This window comes from Mixophyes fleayi, chromosome 6 (assembly GCF_038048845.1).
Source record: "Mixophyes fleayi isolate aMixFle1 chromosome 6, aMixFle1.hap1, whole genome shotgun sequence".
Taxonomy (NCBI): domain Eukaryota; kingdom Metazoa; phylum Chordata; class Amphibia; order Anura; family Limnodynastidae; genus Mixophyes; species Mixophyes fleayi.
The window spans coordinates 220,526,670-220,542,768 of record NC_134407.1 but is presented as its reverse complement, the minus strand read 5'-3'; the positions used below and the strand labels follow the sequence as shown (position 1 = coordinate 220,542,768).

The following is a 16,099-nucleotide window of genomic DNA, read 5'->3' as shown; positions in this document are numbered from 1 at the left end:
TATACACATTTACATCACATAAAATAGATATGATACCTGTACGTTGCAAAGACTGTTGCCCTTGCTCTGTAGCCATTGTTTCTGAACGTGACAGTTCATCACCTCGCCTTGGAGACTCTTCTGTACGTGAACTTAAATCTGCGTTCTGGTCAGTCCGTTCCATGGTTCTCTCTGATGTACCTTAACAGGCATAAATTATAATTTAAAAATAGCACCTTGACATATTAAGACAGAATATGGCTATGAACAGTTCAAATTAGTCAACAATTCCTCTGTATCATCATTATTGAGAATGATGGCAGAAAATTATGAAAGTAGAACATTTATGAGCTTTAGAAAAAGGAATTCATTAATAAATACCTGTTAAACAATGTCTGTCTTTTCTTTTCCTTTTTCCACCTGATACTGATGTGCCTAGTGAAAAAAAAGAAGTTAAACCAAAAAGTTCATAGTCGAGAGACAAAATTTCAACAAGTGACGCCCATCGTATGCTGATGAATTAAGTTTAAAATAAATATTAATTTGTGGCAAAAAATGTATTATGCTCTTCAAACCCATGTTTGGCTCACTGAAAAAATATCCCCAATAATAACATTTAAAGATTATGAGAACAACATTTATTTTGCTGTCAAACTGTCTTCATCCAATGCCCATAAATAATCAGTTGACAAAACATATACATAGTGAATACCACTTATGTATTAGATAATAAATACTTGATCATGCAGTGGCCCATGAAGTTCAGGGGGTATATTTACTAAACTGTGGGTTTGAAAAAGCGGAGATGTTGCCTATAGCATTCAATCAGAATCTAGATGTCATTTGTAGAATGTACTATATAAATGATAACTAGAATCGGATTGGTTGCTGGATGCTATAGGCAACATCTCCACTTTTTAAAACCCAGTTTAGTAAATATACCCCCAATAGTCTTGGTTTTATGTAAATTTTATTATTAAAAGCATCCAAAAATAAGATTTTATACTGACAGTAAAAAACATTTCTCCGAATCCATTTGGGGAACACTGTGCCACAATGGGGTATAGAGAGCACTGTGCTATGGTTTACTCTTTCCTCTCTATGCCCCCTCTACTGGAAGTAATCAGTTTTTAACTAAAAAAAAACCATAAGATAAAACTAAACTCACCACGCAAACAAGAACAATACCGGAAAACAGAGCGAAGAAGAGCTGGGAATACGGTGTCCCCCAAATGGATTCAGAAAAATGTATTTTATGGCAAGTACAAAAATCCTCTTTTCTTAATTATCCAATTTGGAGGACAATGCTTCACCATGTGGAGGTTACAAAGCTGCCCCCAGGGGAGGGTGCATTCAGACACAGTTGTGCGCAACACTTTGTGGCCAAAGCCGACGTAATTTGTAAACTTGACATATTTGTAAATAAAGACATTGACCCAGTAGAATATGGTAAAGGACAACAGGGATATCAATATCCTGGTTCAGAATACACCACCATAGGCAGCAAAGAAGGCTTGGTTAGCAGACCAGCACTATCATTGTGTAATACAAGATATGGAGACAGGACAGCCAATTCAGACAACCATCTTGCTGAAGCAATGACCAGTAAAAAAGAAATCTTCCAGGTAAGGAACTTAAGATCAACAGATTCAAGAGGCTCAAACGGTCCTTTTGGCGCAATAGCAGTTACCAAGTTGAGGTGCCACAGAACTACCGGTGGAATATAAGGTGGTTGCACATGAAGAATCCCCTGAAAAGTCTGGACCTCAGGAATAGTGGCCAGCTTCCTCTGGAAGAAGATAAACAAGCCGACACATAAGCTTTAAGGGACGCCAATTGCAAACCACAGTCTAGGCCATTTTGCAAGAAGGACAAAAGGTCTGCCAATTTAAAGGAAGAAGTGTGAACCCTTTTTCTTTTACACCAGCCCATGTAGGTTTGCATTCCCTGTGGTAGTTTTTGGAAGAGGTCAGTTTCCCAGCCTTTATGATGGTCTGAATGACCTTCTCAGATAGCTCTTTATTTCCAAGAATCATTGTCTCAAAAGCCATGCTGTTAAAGCCAGCCTATTCAGAAGATCTTCTCTGAGAGGTAGCCTACACACTTAGAACATCGGCGTAAGCGAGCAACTGCACCGCTTTGGAGCAAAATACCATTCTTCCCATTAGCTTTTGCAATGGATGGTAAAACGACTCTCTAACACATGGAGGTAAAATCATTAAGCTGCGTGTTTGAAAAATTGGAGATGTTGTCTATCATCAGATTCTAGCTGTCATTTTGTAGAATGTACTAAATAAATTATAACTAGAATCTGATTGGTTGCTATAGGCAACATCTCCACTTTGGGTGGAGGCCCAAACAGGTCCAATACGTAATCTCTTTTAATGATGCCTCTAACCCATAAGTCAGAAGATAAACTAATCCACTCGCCTCGAAAGAGCGAGATACTGGTCCCACCTGGGCAGAGAGAGAGCCTATCATGCAGACTTTTGTTCAGCAGGCCTGGAATTGGATGTCTGCCCATCCAAGCCAAAATAGTTGTGGACTTTGCGAGATGGGCAATGGGAGAATCTACATTTGGTGGAATCTCCCATTCTATGTGTCTGCTTCTGAGAAGGGGTAGTTGAACCGGAACCTTCATGGAACCTTAAACAGCCTATCTGGTTTCTGCTAAGCCTCACCAAAGATTTTGGTCATAGGTGGGGAGGAAGTAAAAAACACTGTCTAGCTTCTTCTTCCTTTTATGTAAGAAAATTCAGGAACCACCGATTTCTCAACATTTTGAATATCAAGGGTCTGTCTGACCGCTAAAACCAAATTCTCAGTCCCCTTGTGTGCTAGAGGAGTTATCTTACACTTCTGTCAGGTCCTCATAGTCTGAAGTCACTCTGGATCTCGCCTTACTCCTGAGAGGAGAATTCCGATTTAGAATGCCCTAAGAAATAGACTTGGGGTTGCAGATCTCAAAATGTATCTAAAGTAATCTAGGTACTCACTGTGAATTTAACAACAACATCACAGAGAATAAACAAAGTGCTAAAGAAGCTCAATACCAGAAGCAAGAGAGAATACAGTGACCCAAGAAAGTGGCTAAATAGAGTCAGTACTAAAAAGCATGACAGCGTACCATGCTAAGACAAAATAGGTGAACAAAATAGCTAAATAAGTCAGTACTCAAGCACATAAACAGGAGAGTGTCCAGTGACAGGAGAGCAAACATTCAACCACACTGTATTAAAAATGAAAAATATTTCCCACATTCGGATCCTCACTCTACAAGCCTAGCACAACAGAGGTGAGCACTCTGAGTGGAATGGCAGGCAAAGAGGCAGGTGTTACTAGTGGGGGAAAGCACCTTAACCAGGGCCCCAATCCAACTATTGTGCTGTCTCAAGTGACAGGTCCCTTTACCAGTTGTTGTCCCTAGTGGTGGGCTTCAACTGCAGTGCCCACCTGACTCATTCCACTTGCCACTTGAGGTCGCTCTTTGCTGATTGCAGCTCTCATGCATCACAGCCGGGGACGGACTGCCTGAAGCCCATTACAGCCATGAGAACATGGCAGAGAGTGGGGGTGGGTAGTCTCGTGGATACCGGCGCGTGGGCTGGTGGCTGCACTACAATTGTTCTGAAGCCACTGGGTTCCTGGTGACTGTATCATCCAGGTGATCCCTCCAGGAGCCCTCTATAAAGAGCTGTGTTCTTGTAGGGCACACCGCTATTAAAAATAAGAAAATAGAAATCACAAAAGGGCTTATGGGAGCTTTACCATAGGTTTGAACCTTTCCGCCCGCTGTTCTTTGAATACTTCCAGGTTCGACACTTCGTCATGTCCTTGCCCTCCCCTGATGCTCTCCGGACCCTTACCTCTTTTGAGCATATGTGTCTACACTCACCACTCACCAAAGGGATGATCTCTGAGATCTATAATTGGCTTATAGAATATACTTTTAACACGCCAGGCCGGCATAAGCGGGAATGGGAGAATGACCTGGGACCTCCCCCAGATGACTCTTGCTGGGAGGAGATCAGGGAGGCGATTGCCAAGAGCTCGATTTCTACATTAATTAAGGAAACGGCCTACAAATTATACTATACGTGGTACTATACCCCTGACAAGCTGTCCAAAATGTTTCCCATGGCCACTCCGGGCTGCTGGCGGGGGTGTGGCCAGAGGGGCACGATGCTACATATATGGTGGACCTGTCCTCGTATAGTTCCTTTTTGGAACATGGTCCTTACACTTATAAACTCTGTGTCAAAACAACAGATAAATAAGGACCCCTGGTCATTCCTTCTATCCCGCCCTATACCTGATGAGAGCGTGCCTTCTAACAAGCTTATCTCCCATATACTGACAGCTGCTAAATCCCTAATAGCAAAGCATTGGAAAGACCCCAATGCACCATCCATGCAGGAACTACGGTCTTACATTTGGCATGTCGCAAGCATGGAGAGGATAACGTACTATCTGCACGATAAATCACACAATTTCGACAGGGTGTGGGCCCCGTGGTATTTGCTAGAAAGCCGTAGTTGCCTTTTCAGTACGGCTCCCCCTCCTGTAGGTGGAATATAGTTCTTGGGCCGCTTCTGGATCCTCCGGGCTGGGCACGGCGCGCTGTTGGTGAGTAACACCTGTCTGCTATTTAATTGTTTGGTTTAGTTCCTCCTAGTCATGTTCCATGTATACTTATTAGCAATATTGTCAATAGAATGTGTGCCTTTCTACCTCCCTCCCTCCCCTTCTCCCTCCATTTCCCCCCCTACCCCATTAATATAATGTATAAAACATGGAGGAGACACCTTGTATAATCATATTCTTGCGTTCAATATGTTTGTATTTCTCCAGTTGTTTCCTCTTCAAAGAGTTTTAAAAAAAGGGCTTATGGCCACTAAATAACTTTCAGTGTAGGGGGCATAGAGGTATTTTTTTATTAGATAGTGACCCACTCCTAGCACAGGGCTCTCTATGCCCATGGTGAAGCACAGTCCCATAAATGAGATGATTGCTCGTGTGGATCCATTCTTGTTGACATAACCTCTTTCACTATATAAATAGAGAAAATAACTTTGACCTTACAAACACAATAAACAAATGAGCAAGAAAATATGAATTAATAGGTTTGACAGTAGTAGGCACTAAGAGACGTTCATCATTTTTGCAAAACTTATTGGTTTAAAATGAAAGCGATCAAATTTCATAAGCTGTAGTGGTAGCCCATTTCTTTTAATCCTTCTGGGGGACACTGCAATCATGGGGATATAGAGCCAACACTGGAGCTAGGCACTTAGGAGTTAACTAGTCAAAGGAAAGGCTCCTCCCCTCTATATCCCCCAACCAAAAGATATTCCAGTTTATAACTTATAAAGCCCAAAGTTTAGGGCAAATAAGTAACAAGAGAAACACACTATTACTGTAAAGGGAGGAATTGCAGTGTCCCCATTTGGAATCAGAGAAATGGATTTAGCTTCCAAGGCTACATGCAGCACCACCCTAGAAGATATTACCAATCTGGTAGAGTGAGCAGATATATTTTCTGTCACTGTTTACCTGAACTGATGTAAAGCCTGATGGATAACTGCTTTGATCCATTTGGCAAATGTTTGTAAAGGACTAAAAGAGAATCCATTTTCCATAAAGATTAAGTCCTGTCCACGTAGATCCTTACCGATCTGACCACATCACACAAGAGACCCAGATCCCAGGCATCTAAGGATCATGGCTGTCATAAAGAAGCGATGATGATCTCCTGGATAAGGTGGAAACACCACCTTAGGCTGGAATGATAGATTAGTGCATAACTCCATATCACTATAAAAAAGTCAGGAAAGAAAACTAACAAGAAAGAGCCCCCAACTCTGAGACTGTTTTCTATTAAAGAAATTTGAACTCAACCAACTGCAATGACTTAAAAGGAGGAAACCGTAAAGCCAATAGGACCAAGTTGAGGTCCCACTGAACAAAAGGACAAAGAGAGCCTGACCATCAAATGGTAAGGATTCCAGTATCCTATAGGACTCTACATCTTGATACCAAGAACTGAGTCAAAGAACCCTCCTAGCAGTAACTGCCGATGTGGAAATCTTAGAATCCACAAGGGCCACAACCAGAGCTGCCTCACTTAGGTATTCAGATGCTTTCCTAATGTGATTCATTAAGGGCAGTAAATCAGAAGTTGGAGTGCTTTACTAAAGACCCTTGATCACCTGTTCAGACCACTTCTCAATAGCCTTGCTAACCCATGCTAAAGCCAAGGTTGGTCTCAGGCCTGCAACTACTGCAACATAGGTGGATTTGCCTTCACACTTGCGGTCCGTACTGTCCTTAAGTGAAGCAGCCCTCGGAACAGTGGTAGATTTGGAAAGACGAGCCACCAGCATGTCAATCTTATATGGAATTTTGCTCTTCGCTGTATCCTCAAATGGAAAGGGAAATGGGCGGGAACCTCCACGGAAACTGTAATTTCTGATCAGGACTAGCCCTCAGTTCCCACAACATCTTGGGCAAACATCTTTTTTTAAAGTTGGAACCACCATGACCAAGTCGTCTGCTAAATGGCCCTTCTTCAAAGCTGGTGGAGTCATCATAATCAGAGTCCTCAGCAAAATCTCAGGGAAGGGTTGGAGTGTTTGTGCTGCTCGAGTAGAGAAAAACCTAAAATCATTCCAAAGAGATAAAACCTGCGGTAGACCAAAGAATCAGATAAAAGGAGTGGAAGAACTGAGACAGCTGTTGCCTGCAAACAGTGTTCACCTCTAAGATATATTTTTATGAAAAATGTACATTTTATGTGCATGTACAATGTCATACAAGGAAATTTATTACAAACCCAGTCGGGTAATTTTAATAATATTTTAGCAAACATTATTTTACCCAATCACATGCAAACGATAGGCCAATTTACCAGATGGTTTGTTCAGTTGAGCCTGTTCAAGATCCGTTCTTGACGGTTCAACATCTTTAACTATTGGAAAATAAGAAATATGAATTTGAATTTATTTGAAGAATAAACCACAAACAGATTTCACAATAATTAAGGTGTTCTGTTTAATGTGATCATAGATATAAAAAAGAAGTGAATTGAAAGTAGCCAACCAATTTTTCAGGTTTGTCCTGTCATTCAAAATTTTATGCTGACAAAGTAAGAAACAGCTGGCAATATAATATTTTTATTGATACAGTATAAGTTGTGGGAGAGTTTTACGTCAGTAAGAGATTTAATTGGATTTCTCTACCTTTGTTAAATTGCTTTTTCTGAGTGCAATGGGGGACATTGGATACGCTGGTGTAATGAGTACAGTGAAAGGAGCTTTGGGCTCTTTAAAACTTGCCTCCAAAAAACTCAAGTTCCTCCCCTTCTATAAGTTGGAAGCCCATCAGAAACTTAAGTATTTTCCTAACAAAGCCCCAAGGACAGAACCAGTACAGACCAAGAGGGAGAGGAGAAAACAATAAAGCAACCAGAATGAGAACTTTAACAAGGAGAGTACAAGACATGAACAAAGTGTAAAGGGTGACCGTCCAGTGTCCCCCGTTGGACTCAAAGAAAAGGATTTAATGCAAGTACAGGATTCCCATTTTCCCATTTTCTCTATCATCCATGGCAGATATGGATATGCTCGGGTCGTCCCAAAGATGCTCACCCCTAAGGGAGGGTACCATGAATCTAAGACCACCATCTTTGGATGCCCAAATGTTGTATCAGTAGAGTTTAGGAAAAAGTATAGCTAAGACCAGATGACCACCTGACATAGCTGCATAGCCAAAGCCCCAAGTCGTGTCCAAGGTACCTCTGGTGCAGAAAGTAACCTGGCCTAGAAGGTCTGGTGTTGAAGGCAGCAGCCATTCTAAAATTGTCGATGTACCACAAACTTCTCTGCCAGTCTGGTTCCACCAGTCACACTTCAGCGCCCTCTCATACCTTCTAGAATACCCATGGAAGCATTGCTACTGGAGGAAATAGGTAAATCAGAAAGAAATCTCAGGGTACCGACAAGGCATCTCTCAACAACGCCTGTGAATCCCCTGACCCAGAGCAAATGCTCCACCCTGTTGTTTAACCAGGATACTATCATCCAAAGGAGAAGGGCATTGCTATGAAAAACTAGCCCAGATCTCCAACCCTGGTGTAAACAACTGCCATGATGGCCAGAACATTCACTCATCTCAAGATCATGCAAGTCTCGATGCCTTCCTGATGATTGAGGTATACCACCAGCTAAATCGCCCTTCCTCCCATGAACGAGCATGCACAGACCAGGGCATTGAAATAATGTTCTGAGTCTCATGGAGTCCAAATACCATGAATGCGGCACTGAAAGGTGATAGCCCCCCACCAGTCTGGCATCCATAGTCATCAGTGCCTATTTACAAAAGGGAAGAAGCACCTCCACCAGAGTGAACAAATCTGCTCAGGGTTTCACAGATTGCAGCCCCTCCAACCAATTGCTCAGACAGGTTAACTGAAACCCAAGCCAAAGCTCTGTTGGGTCTTAAGCCTCTACCTTCCTATCAGTACTATCCGTAAAGGTAGCAAACCGCAATGGTGGTTGACTTAAAGGGGCATGGGAACATCTACCAAACGTCGGAAAATCCCATCTCACTGAATCTACGATAGAGAGGGAATAAAAAAAGGACTGAAACTTGCAGTATAGATGGGAAGGAGCATGAGGTTTTTGGGAGTCATATTTAAAAATGCCCAAGCTGCTGTTACCCAAGTCTTAGCCCGGCGTATCCAATGCACCCCATGATTGAAAGAGAAATTCTAATGATTATTTATGAAGTAAAATGCTCTTAGAGGCAGAAGATGACATGTAAATTGTTACAAATTGAACTGTTTGAAACTAATATTTATTAAAATTGTAATGCCGCTTTAATTTTAACAAAAATATATTATTTTTTTCAATTTATTATGGCCCAGCACATATAATCAATGTATCTACTCACCAAAAGATTTGCTTGATAAAGTCACGTGGGGAGCCTTAATAGTTGGCCTGACATCTTTACCTAAGGGCGGACATAAAATAACAATAATTTGACAAAATATATTCATACGTTTTAATATTAATTATTGATGTTGGGTTAAAATCTTAGGTTATGGTAGGAGATTATTGTAAGAACAGATGTTTCTAGGATTTCGGAGTCATTCTTTTGGGTGCAGCCTGTATTCTAGCAGATTTGGCATAAATAAAATGAGTCAGTAATTAAAGTTAAGTAAGTAACACTAACCACATATAAGAGATACTTAGAATCATGTATGCTGACAAATTTACTTGAGTATGATTCTGTCATTCAAAATTGGACATGTGCGAATCTATTACACTCATACTAGTTTATGTTATGTTACTTGATTCTCGTACAGATACACATTTTAAATGAATGTTTTCGGCTGACTATGGCCAATCTAGTTCAACCTACTTACCGGACGATGCTGTTGTTTGAGGCCGGTGTGGATGCTTTTTTACTGAAACGTCTTTCCCTGTGTGAACAGAGTGTATAAGAACCTTTTGTAGAGTCAGAGAAAGTAAAACGATGAGGCGATAAAAATGATCACTTAACGTTCACATAAGTAGGTAATAATACTTAATGTTAGAAGATGTTTTTGGCAATGGGAAATCACTTTGATGGGTGTGCCATATCTTTCATCAGATCAGACTGAGGTGGATCACTGCGTTACAAATGGTACAAAGGGGGTATGGGCTTTGACAATTTAAGTTTTATACTTTTAGACTCATATCAATAATAAAAAAGGTTACAAAGATACGACCTTGGTTGACAAGTTATTAAGGAATATAACATGCAATTAATATACAAACTTGCCAGGTGGTTTTGTTGGTTGATGATGGTGGGGATCCTTTAATGTTGAGCTGACGTCTTTCCCTATGCAAAAAAAAATGATGTAAGATTTTTGTTTTATAATTTTTTATTGTGGTTGACAGTGGGTGATGATAGACAATTCAAGTACAATTTTTTTTAATTATAATTCTATGCCTGTTTAACGAGGGTGCTCTATCTTGTATACATTGGGAATAGATTAAAACAACTTTTTATTCTTACACTAGTAAAACTTAGTACGCAAATTTACAAATTATTGTAGCGGTACACAAGCATTCGATATACAAACTTACCGGTTGATTTTTTTGGTTGAGGCCAATGGGGCTCATTTCTTGAAGTCCCGCTTTCTTTCCCTATAAGGAAACATAAAATAAGAAAAGCTTTTACATAGTGACTTATAACTATATAAGTTTACAAAATTAAACGCATTTCACAGATATGGATGAAGATCCAAATGGATTCCGATAAATAGATCTTATGGAAAGAACAAAGAAAATATTTTCTCATTCATCCTATTTGGAGTACACTGCTTAACCTTGGGGAAATTTCAAAGATGCCCCTAGGGAAGGGTACACTCGTACACTGCTGCGCGCATATGTTTTAGACCAAAGTTGGCGTCTTTGGAAACAAAGACATTAAACCTGTAGAATTTGGTTTGGACAGAGAACCAGGTTGCTCCCAACTGTTCAAACTGAGGCTACATGCCAAGTTGCCCAGGAGGCGCTCACTGATAAAGCTGTATTGTTATCTGGAACTGGAGTTCCTTCTAAGACATAAGCCTGTCGAACAGTAACTTTAAACCATCTTACAACTGTTGTTGCTGGCCATTCTCTCTTGTGCATGCCATGAAGAAGAAGGAGGCTGTTTGTTCTGCGCAAGAATGACAATCTGTCTGTATAAATCCTCAAGTCTAACCACAGCCAACAGGTGGAGAGATTTGTCATTTCTGGATGCGGGATTATGTCCTAACACAGGGATAACGATATCTTGGTTCAGATGAAATTCCGATACCTTCTTGGGCTACAAAGACGGCATTAGTGTGCATAACAGTCCTGGCTTTGTGAAAGACATGATACGGTGACCTGCAAGACAGGGAAGACAATTTTTACACACTTCTCGCTGAACCTATGGCTAGTAATAAGGACACCTTCCAGGTCAGGAATTTAAGATCATGAGATTCAAGAGGCTCAAATGGAAGCTGCTGTAACACAGAAATGACCAGGTTTAGGTCCCAATATTCCAAACCCAGAACTGCACTGCCCAGGACAATATCCGGGAGCCTCTTTCATCACTATGGCACTCCTGGTGTTGCCCTGCCGATTCATATACAACATTTTCTGAACGGACTGGATTGCCCTGAAGGAGCGACTGAGCCCTATGTAGAGATAGCAGCATGGCTCGGAGCTTAAAGATATTTTTTGGGACAGAAGCTACCCAAGCCAACCACAGAAACTAGAGGCGACACTGAAGGACAACCACTCCCCATCCCAAAAGACTGGCATTTGTGGTGACTATTATCCAGGACCACGGGGCAAAGGACCCGCCCACCGTCGAGTGAACCTCCACTAACCACCAATGGAGAGAGAGATGCATCTTGGAAGACATCCAGAGTAACAGAGGCCAGCGGGATACTGAGCATTTGAACAAGAGATCCCACTGAAATGTACGAGAATGGAACCGACTGTACTGGAGTGTTTTGAAAGTGAAGACCATCTTCCTCATCATCTACATACATAGGGGATGGAAGGACGACTCGCTCCCAAGACCCTACTCACTTCGGCCTTAATAAGGTGCACCTTTCTGGAGTCTAATATAAGTCCAAGGAACACCATCTGCTGACAGGGGACCAACTGGCACTTTTGAAATTTAAGGATCCAGTTGTGCTGTTCCAGCACTGTTATGGTCGGCAAAAGATGAGTCCGTCTTTATGAGCAAAACATCCAGATAGGGGATGATGCATATCCCAAGGAACATAACCACATGGGCATGACCGCCAAGATCTTATAAAAGACCCTTGTGTCTGTGGAAAGGCAGAACGGAAGCGCCCTGAATTGAAAATGGGAGTACCCACTGCAAATCTGAGCAGTAACTGATGTCTTTCCCACATAGGCACATGGAGCTAAGCATTGTAGACGACCATGGAGGCCAGGAACTCGTTAGGTTCCAACACGTTGATCAATGAGGCCAGGAACTCGTTAGGTTCCTACCCGTAGATCAATGACCTCAAGGACTCTATGTGAAAGCTGTCAACCTGGCAGAAAGAAACAAAGCGATCGTCTGGAGCATAGCCAACCGTTTCACTTTGACCCGCGGAAGCGTGGTAGAGAAGAAATAGTGAGGGGGCCGACCTTGAAGGTCTATCATGTAACCCCATTGCATAATCCCTGTGGTGCATTGCCCTGGAGAGGAAGCCACCCATTGTTCCTGGAACAACAGAGGTTTGGAGGAACTCCGTCAGGGTGCAGGTTTGTCAGGGTTTTTAGGTCCTGGAAGCCTTTTGGAACCGGAGGACCTGCCACAGAGTCAGTGACCTCTGGACGCAAGGACCTTCTTTTGGAACACTGCCCACAAGTAATAAAGCAACCTTGAAAGGGCCAATGAAGGTATCCAAAGCGATGTCCTCGTGGTTTATGAGCATTAACAGGGAGGAAGGTGCACTAACCTCCCGTAACTTGACATATCATGTTATCCAGGTCCGGACCAAAAAAGAACACAGGCCGCATAAGGAAGAGATTCGACGGACCTCTTTGATTCAGCATCAGTATCCCAAGAAAGCAACCAGAGAATCCTGTTTGCAATGGCAAATGTTGAGACGAGGGAAGAAACGGAGGCTGCATTCTGAGATGCCACATAGTGGTACCCTGAGGCTTCCTTCAGATGCAGTGACAGTGGAATCAAGTCAGAATCCCAAAGACTGTATGAAAGCTACTCTGACCAGGTCTCCAGCGCTCTAGAAACCTAAGCGGAATGTAGCATGGGCCTAATCGAAGTGCCTGCTGCCATGTAAATGGACTTCAAAAAGTTCTCCACCTTATGGTCGGTGCCATCCTTAAGTGCAGTCAAGCCTGGAACAGGGAGAATGGTATGTCGAGCCAAATGTGCTACTGGTGTGTTCCCACCGGTCAGGTATCATAAAAAATCTGTCTGACTGTTTCCATGCCAATTAAATCAATCAGTTCAGCAGAATGAGGAAAGCAGACTACTCGCATCTTCTGCGGTTTGAACAGACCAGGTTCAGATGTCTTATCATAGTCTAAATCCAATACATCTAAGTCCTCAAATACTACTCCTTCTTCCTCAGAAGTTCCTTTTGAGTCGGAGACTGTGAAGAAAGGATGAGTGGACCTATGCCGCTTACTGGAAGCTTGAGGTCTGCGGGATTCAAGAAACTTATTTATTTTTTCTAGGCAATATATCAAGGAAGTAAGCCATGAAGGTCCAATTACCCCTGGGAACCAAGAGGAGCTGGAGGGACAGGAGGACTCACCCCAACATTCTCCAAAGTCAGCGGAATGACATCCACCGTAGAAGGGGCCACTGGAACATTCGGAGCTGGAGTGATAATCGCAGCCAGTTTTGGAATCTCTACAGAATGAACAAGTTTTAAAAAATCTAAAGTGTTAGTAGTTTATTTTGCTTACAAGACTTCTGGATTTACAAGGTCTCCAGTAACTCCAGAGATTAAAACACTAATGCCAAACCCTAAACCGATTTTTTCAAGGCTGCGGACCCATGGTGGTTCCGAAATAATGGTGGTCTGGTAACCATTGAGACAAACCTTCCTGAGAAGGGCATCTACTGCCGAAGTCCCTACAGGAATGTTAGCATAGGAAGCGCCACACACCATGTCAGCTCTGCGATGGACTGAGCTAGTGACTTTGCCCAGGCTGACTCCACCATTGTGGTTGCGCACCCTCACCCCCCCCCCCCCCCCACCCCCACCCCCCCCCCCAATGTCCTCAGCCTCAAAAGATGCACACTGAGGATCCAGTTATGAACATCTATTTGGTAACTAAGCCTGGCATTTGAAACCTGTTAAATACATAACAGATCTTTCCCCCAGCAGCCTTGAATCTGGAACAGACCCATATGGCTCATTGTAACAGTGAGACAACAGGGAGAATAGCAGTAGAGCACAATTCCTGAAGACAGACTGAATTTACAGACAGGTAGTGTAATATAGAAGATTATAGTCGCTCTCGATCCAAAGAATAAATACACACACTACTCAATGTATGTGGAAATGCCAGTCCACAACCAAAACTGTCAAAATCAAAAAAACAGGAAATGCAGAGTGTATAACCATAAAACCTTCAATAGGTTCAACCAGAACACACATAAAAACGAGATACAACCTTCCCAAGGTTTAGCAGCCATTTTTCTTAAAAACATAATTAAAACATGTAATAAAAATAATGATCCAAGTTTGGATTAATAACAAAATGCTTCCTTTTATGTTGTTATGTATAGAATCACCCTTCTTAAAGAGTGTCATTGAAAACATCAATCCTATAGCACTTATCCAAGTAAAGGTGTATCAGTCACAGTCCTTGTAATAAGTGGTCAAGCAGAATCTGAGTAATGACTCCACCAAATTATAATGCAGGACTTATATGACCATATATAATGTTCAATCTGGCAGAGACTCCAGCCAATAATTAGCATGAAATGCGGATATATTTCATGCTAATTCATTAGCTTCTGGCACCACCAATTCTGATTTTCCTGTCAGAGAGGACGTGTAACATCTCCGGCTACCTGCCAAAAGCGGTACCACCAAGTGTGTCTGTGGGTGTATCACCAACAATAAGGACTTAATACACCCCTACAAACGTTTTATGTGTGCCCTGAAAAAAACTCAAGGAACATATTGGTAGAGCGGTGTAGAGCGGTATGGAGGGGGAAGAGTTAGAGGTCAAACAAGTTTTCAGTTTTAGTGCCTTCTCCAACACCAGTGCCCACTGTCTCCCAAATAAGATGAATGAGAAATCTATTATTATACTCTGATATAAGATGTGCAAGAGCTGAGAGTGCTATTCCATATTATCTGTGGGAGATACATGCTCGGGATCATTTATGTAGGAACATGTTAATGAGGTGAATCTCGGCATGAAAATTGAGCACATGGCTCTATTTTACACTTCTAATTTGGTGACTCGCAAAGGTTGTTTTATTTTCACACAATTCCAAAAGAGGAGGTTTAAATTGAATTAGGGCAGATCACTTGCAATATATACTTACCGGATGAGGCTGATGGTTGAGGACGATGGGGATCCTTTCGTTTCAGAATAACATCTTTACCTAAGGAAACCAATTACATACCTATATGATTCTAATATTACCTAAATTACTTCCATGACTATAAAAAATCATGTTAATATTATCAATGTTATGACGTGGATTGGAAATAATTTGCTTACTTGATGTTGAAGGAGCTTTAATTCCCTCTGTTGAGTGAGTGTTTTCTTCTTTCACTTAAGACATTCATGGGAAAAAATTAAAAGGTTAGTAAGAATTGTGCAAAGCAGATATGATGGAGGATTTTAATAGAAGCTAATCATTCAATCCTACCAAATCTACACACTGTGGATTCAGTGCCAGTGTCAAGGCCAGATGAAACTCCAATCACAGGCTCTGGAGCAAGGCAGTACTGCAATCTTCGTTCCCAGGACACTAGCTCTATGTTCATCGGAGGTCCACCTCCAGTTTTCTTGGCTTGCTGGCGCATGACCGACAGTTTTTTTTTCACACTAATCTTGCAGTCTGAGAATCTTTTTCTGCAAACGGTAGCATTTCGCCTACACCTACCAACTGAAGTAACTTCCTCCGCAATTTCTCGCCAGATAGCCTCTTTGGCCTCTGTGCCAAGAGTATGGCCAGTGGGCCTACCAAACAGCTGATTGTAATTTCGAAGGACTCCATCGACTAGGGCTTCGTTCTCTGTTAGGGAGAAGCGATGGGACCGCTTCCTTTGATCCTCGGATATTGCAGAACTGCTTCTTTCCGCAGGTGCTGTCCTTTTCGTCTTGGGCTGATATTCAGGACTCATTTCTTGTGGTGAAAGAATACCCTCCTCCCTGCTGCTACTAGAGGAAGACATTTCTAATATATATAAAAAAAAATTAGTTAAATAAATTCAATGAATAAATAAATACAGTTGCTATTTAATTTGTACTAAAAATAGACTCTTAAGTAACAAATATTGAAATAAGTTGCATACCCGATGTTGAAGGAGCTTCGATTCTGTCTGTTGGCTGAGTGTTGTCTTCTCTGGCTTTAGACA

The 16,099-nt window shown here is 41.8% G+C and overlaps 2 protein-coding genes across 5 annotated transcripts in view; one reads left to right on the top strand and one right to left on the bottom strand.

Moving 5' to 3' along the window:
- Positions 1 to 16,099, top strand: part of LOC142159857 (uncharacterized) — a 242,385-nt gene that overhangs the window by 117,943 nt on the left and 108,343 nt on the right. The gene's annotated exons all lie outside the window — the stretch shown is intronic.
- LOC142160642 (uncharacterized) overlaps positions 1 to 16,099 on the bottom strand; it is a 59,425-nt gene that overhangs the window by 8,593 nt on the left and 34,733 nt on the right. The window contains exons 11-21 of the mRNA XM_075215503.1: positions 16,037 to 16,090; positions 15,388 to 15,918; positions 15,237 to 15,290; positions 15,058 to 15,117; positions 10,110 to 10,169; positions 9,802 to 9,861; positions 9,404 to 9,460; positions 8,929 to 8,988; positions 6,887 to 6,946; positions 361 to 414; positions 37 to 180 (exon numbers count right to left, since the gene is read on the bottom strand). Coding sequence (XP_075071604.1) covers positions 37 to 180; positions 361 to 414; positions 6,887 to 6,946; positions 8,929 to 8,988; positions 9,404 to 9,460; positions 9,802 to 9,861; positions 10,110 to 10,169; positions 15,058 to 15,117; positions 15,237 to 15,290; positions 15,388 to 15,918; positions 16,037 to 16,090 — 1,194 coding nt within the window. The remainder of the gene's footprint in view (positions 1 to 36; positions 181 to 360; positions 415 to 6,886; positions 6,947 to 8,928; positions 8,989 to 9,403; positions 9,461 to 9,801; positions 9,862 to 10,109; positions 10,170 to 15,057; positions 15,118 to 15,236; positions 15,291 to 15,387; positions 15,919 to 16,036; positions 16,091 to 16,099) is intronic.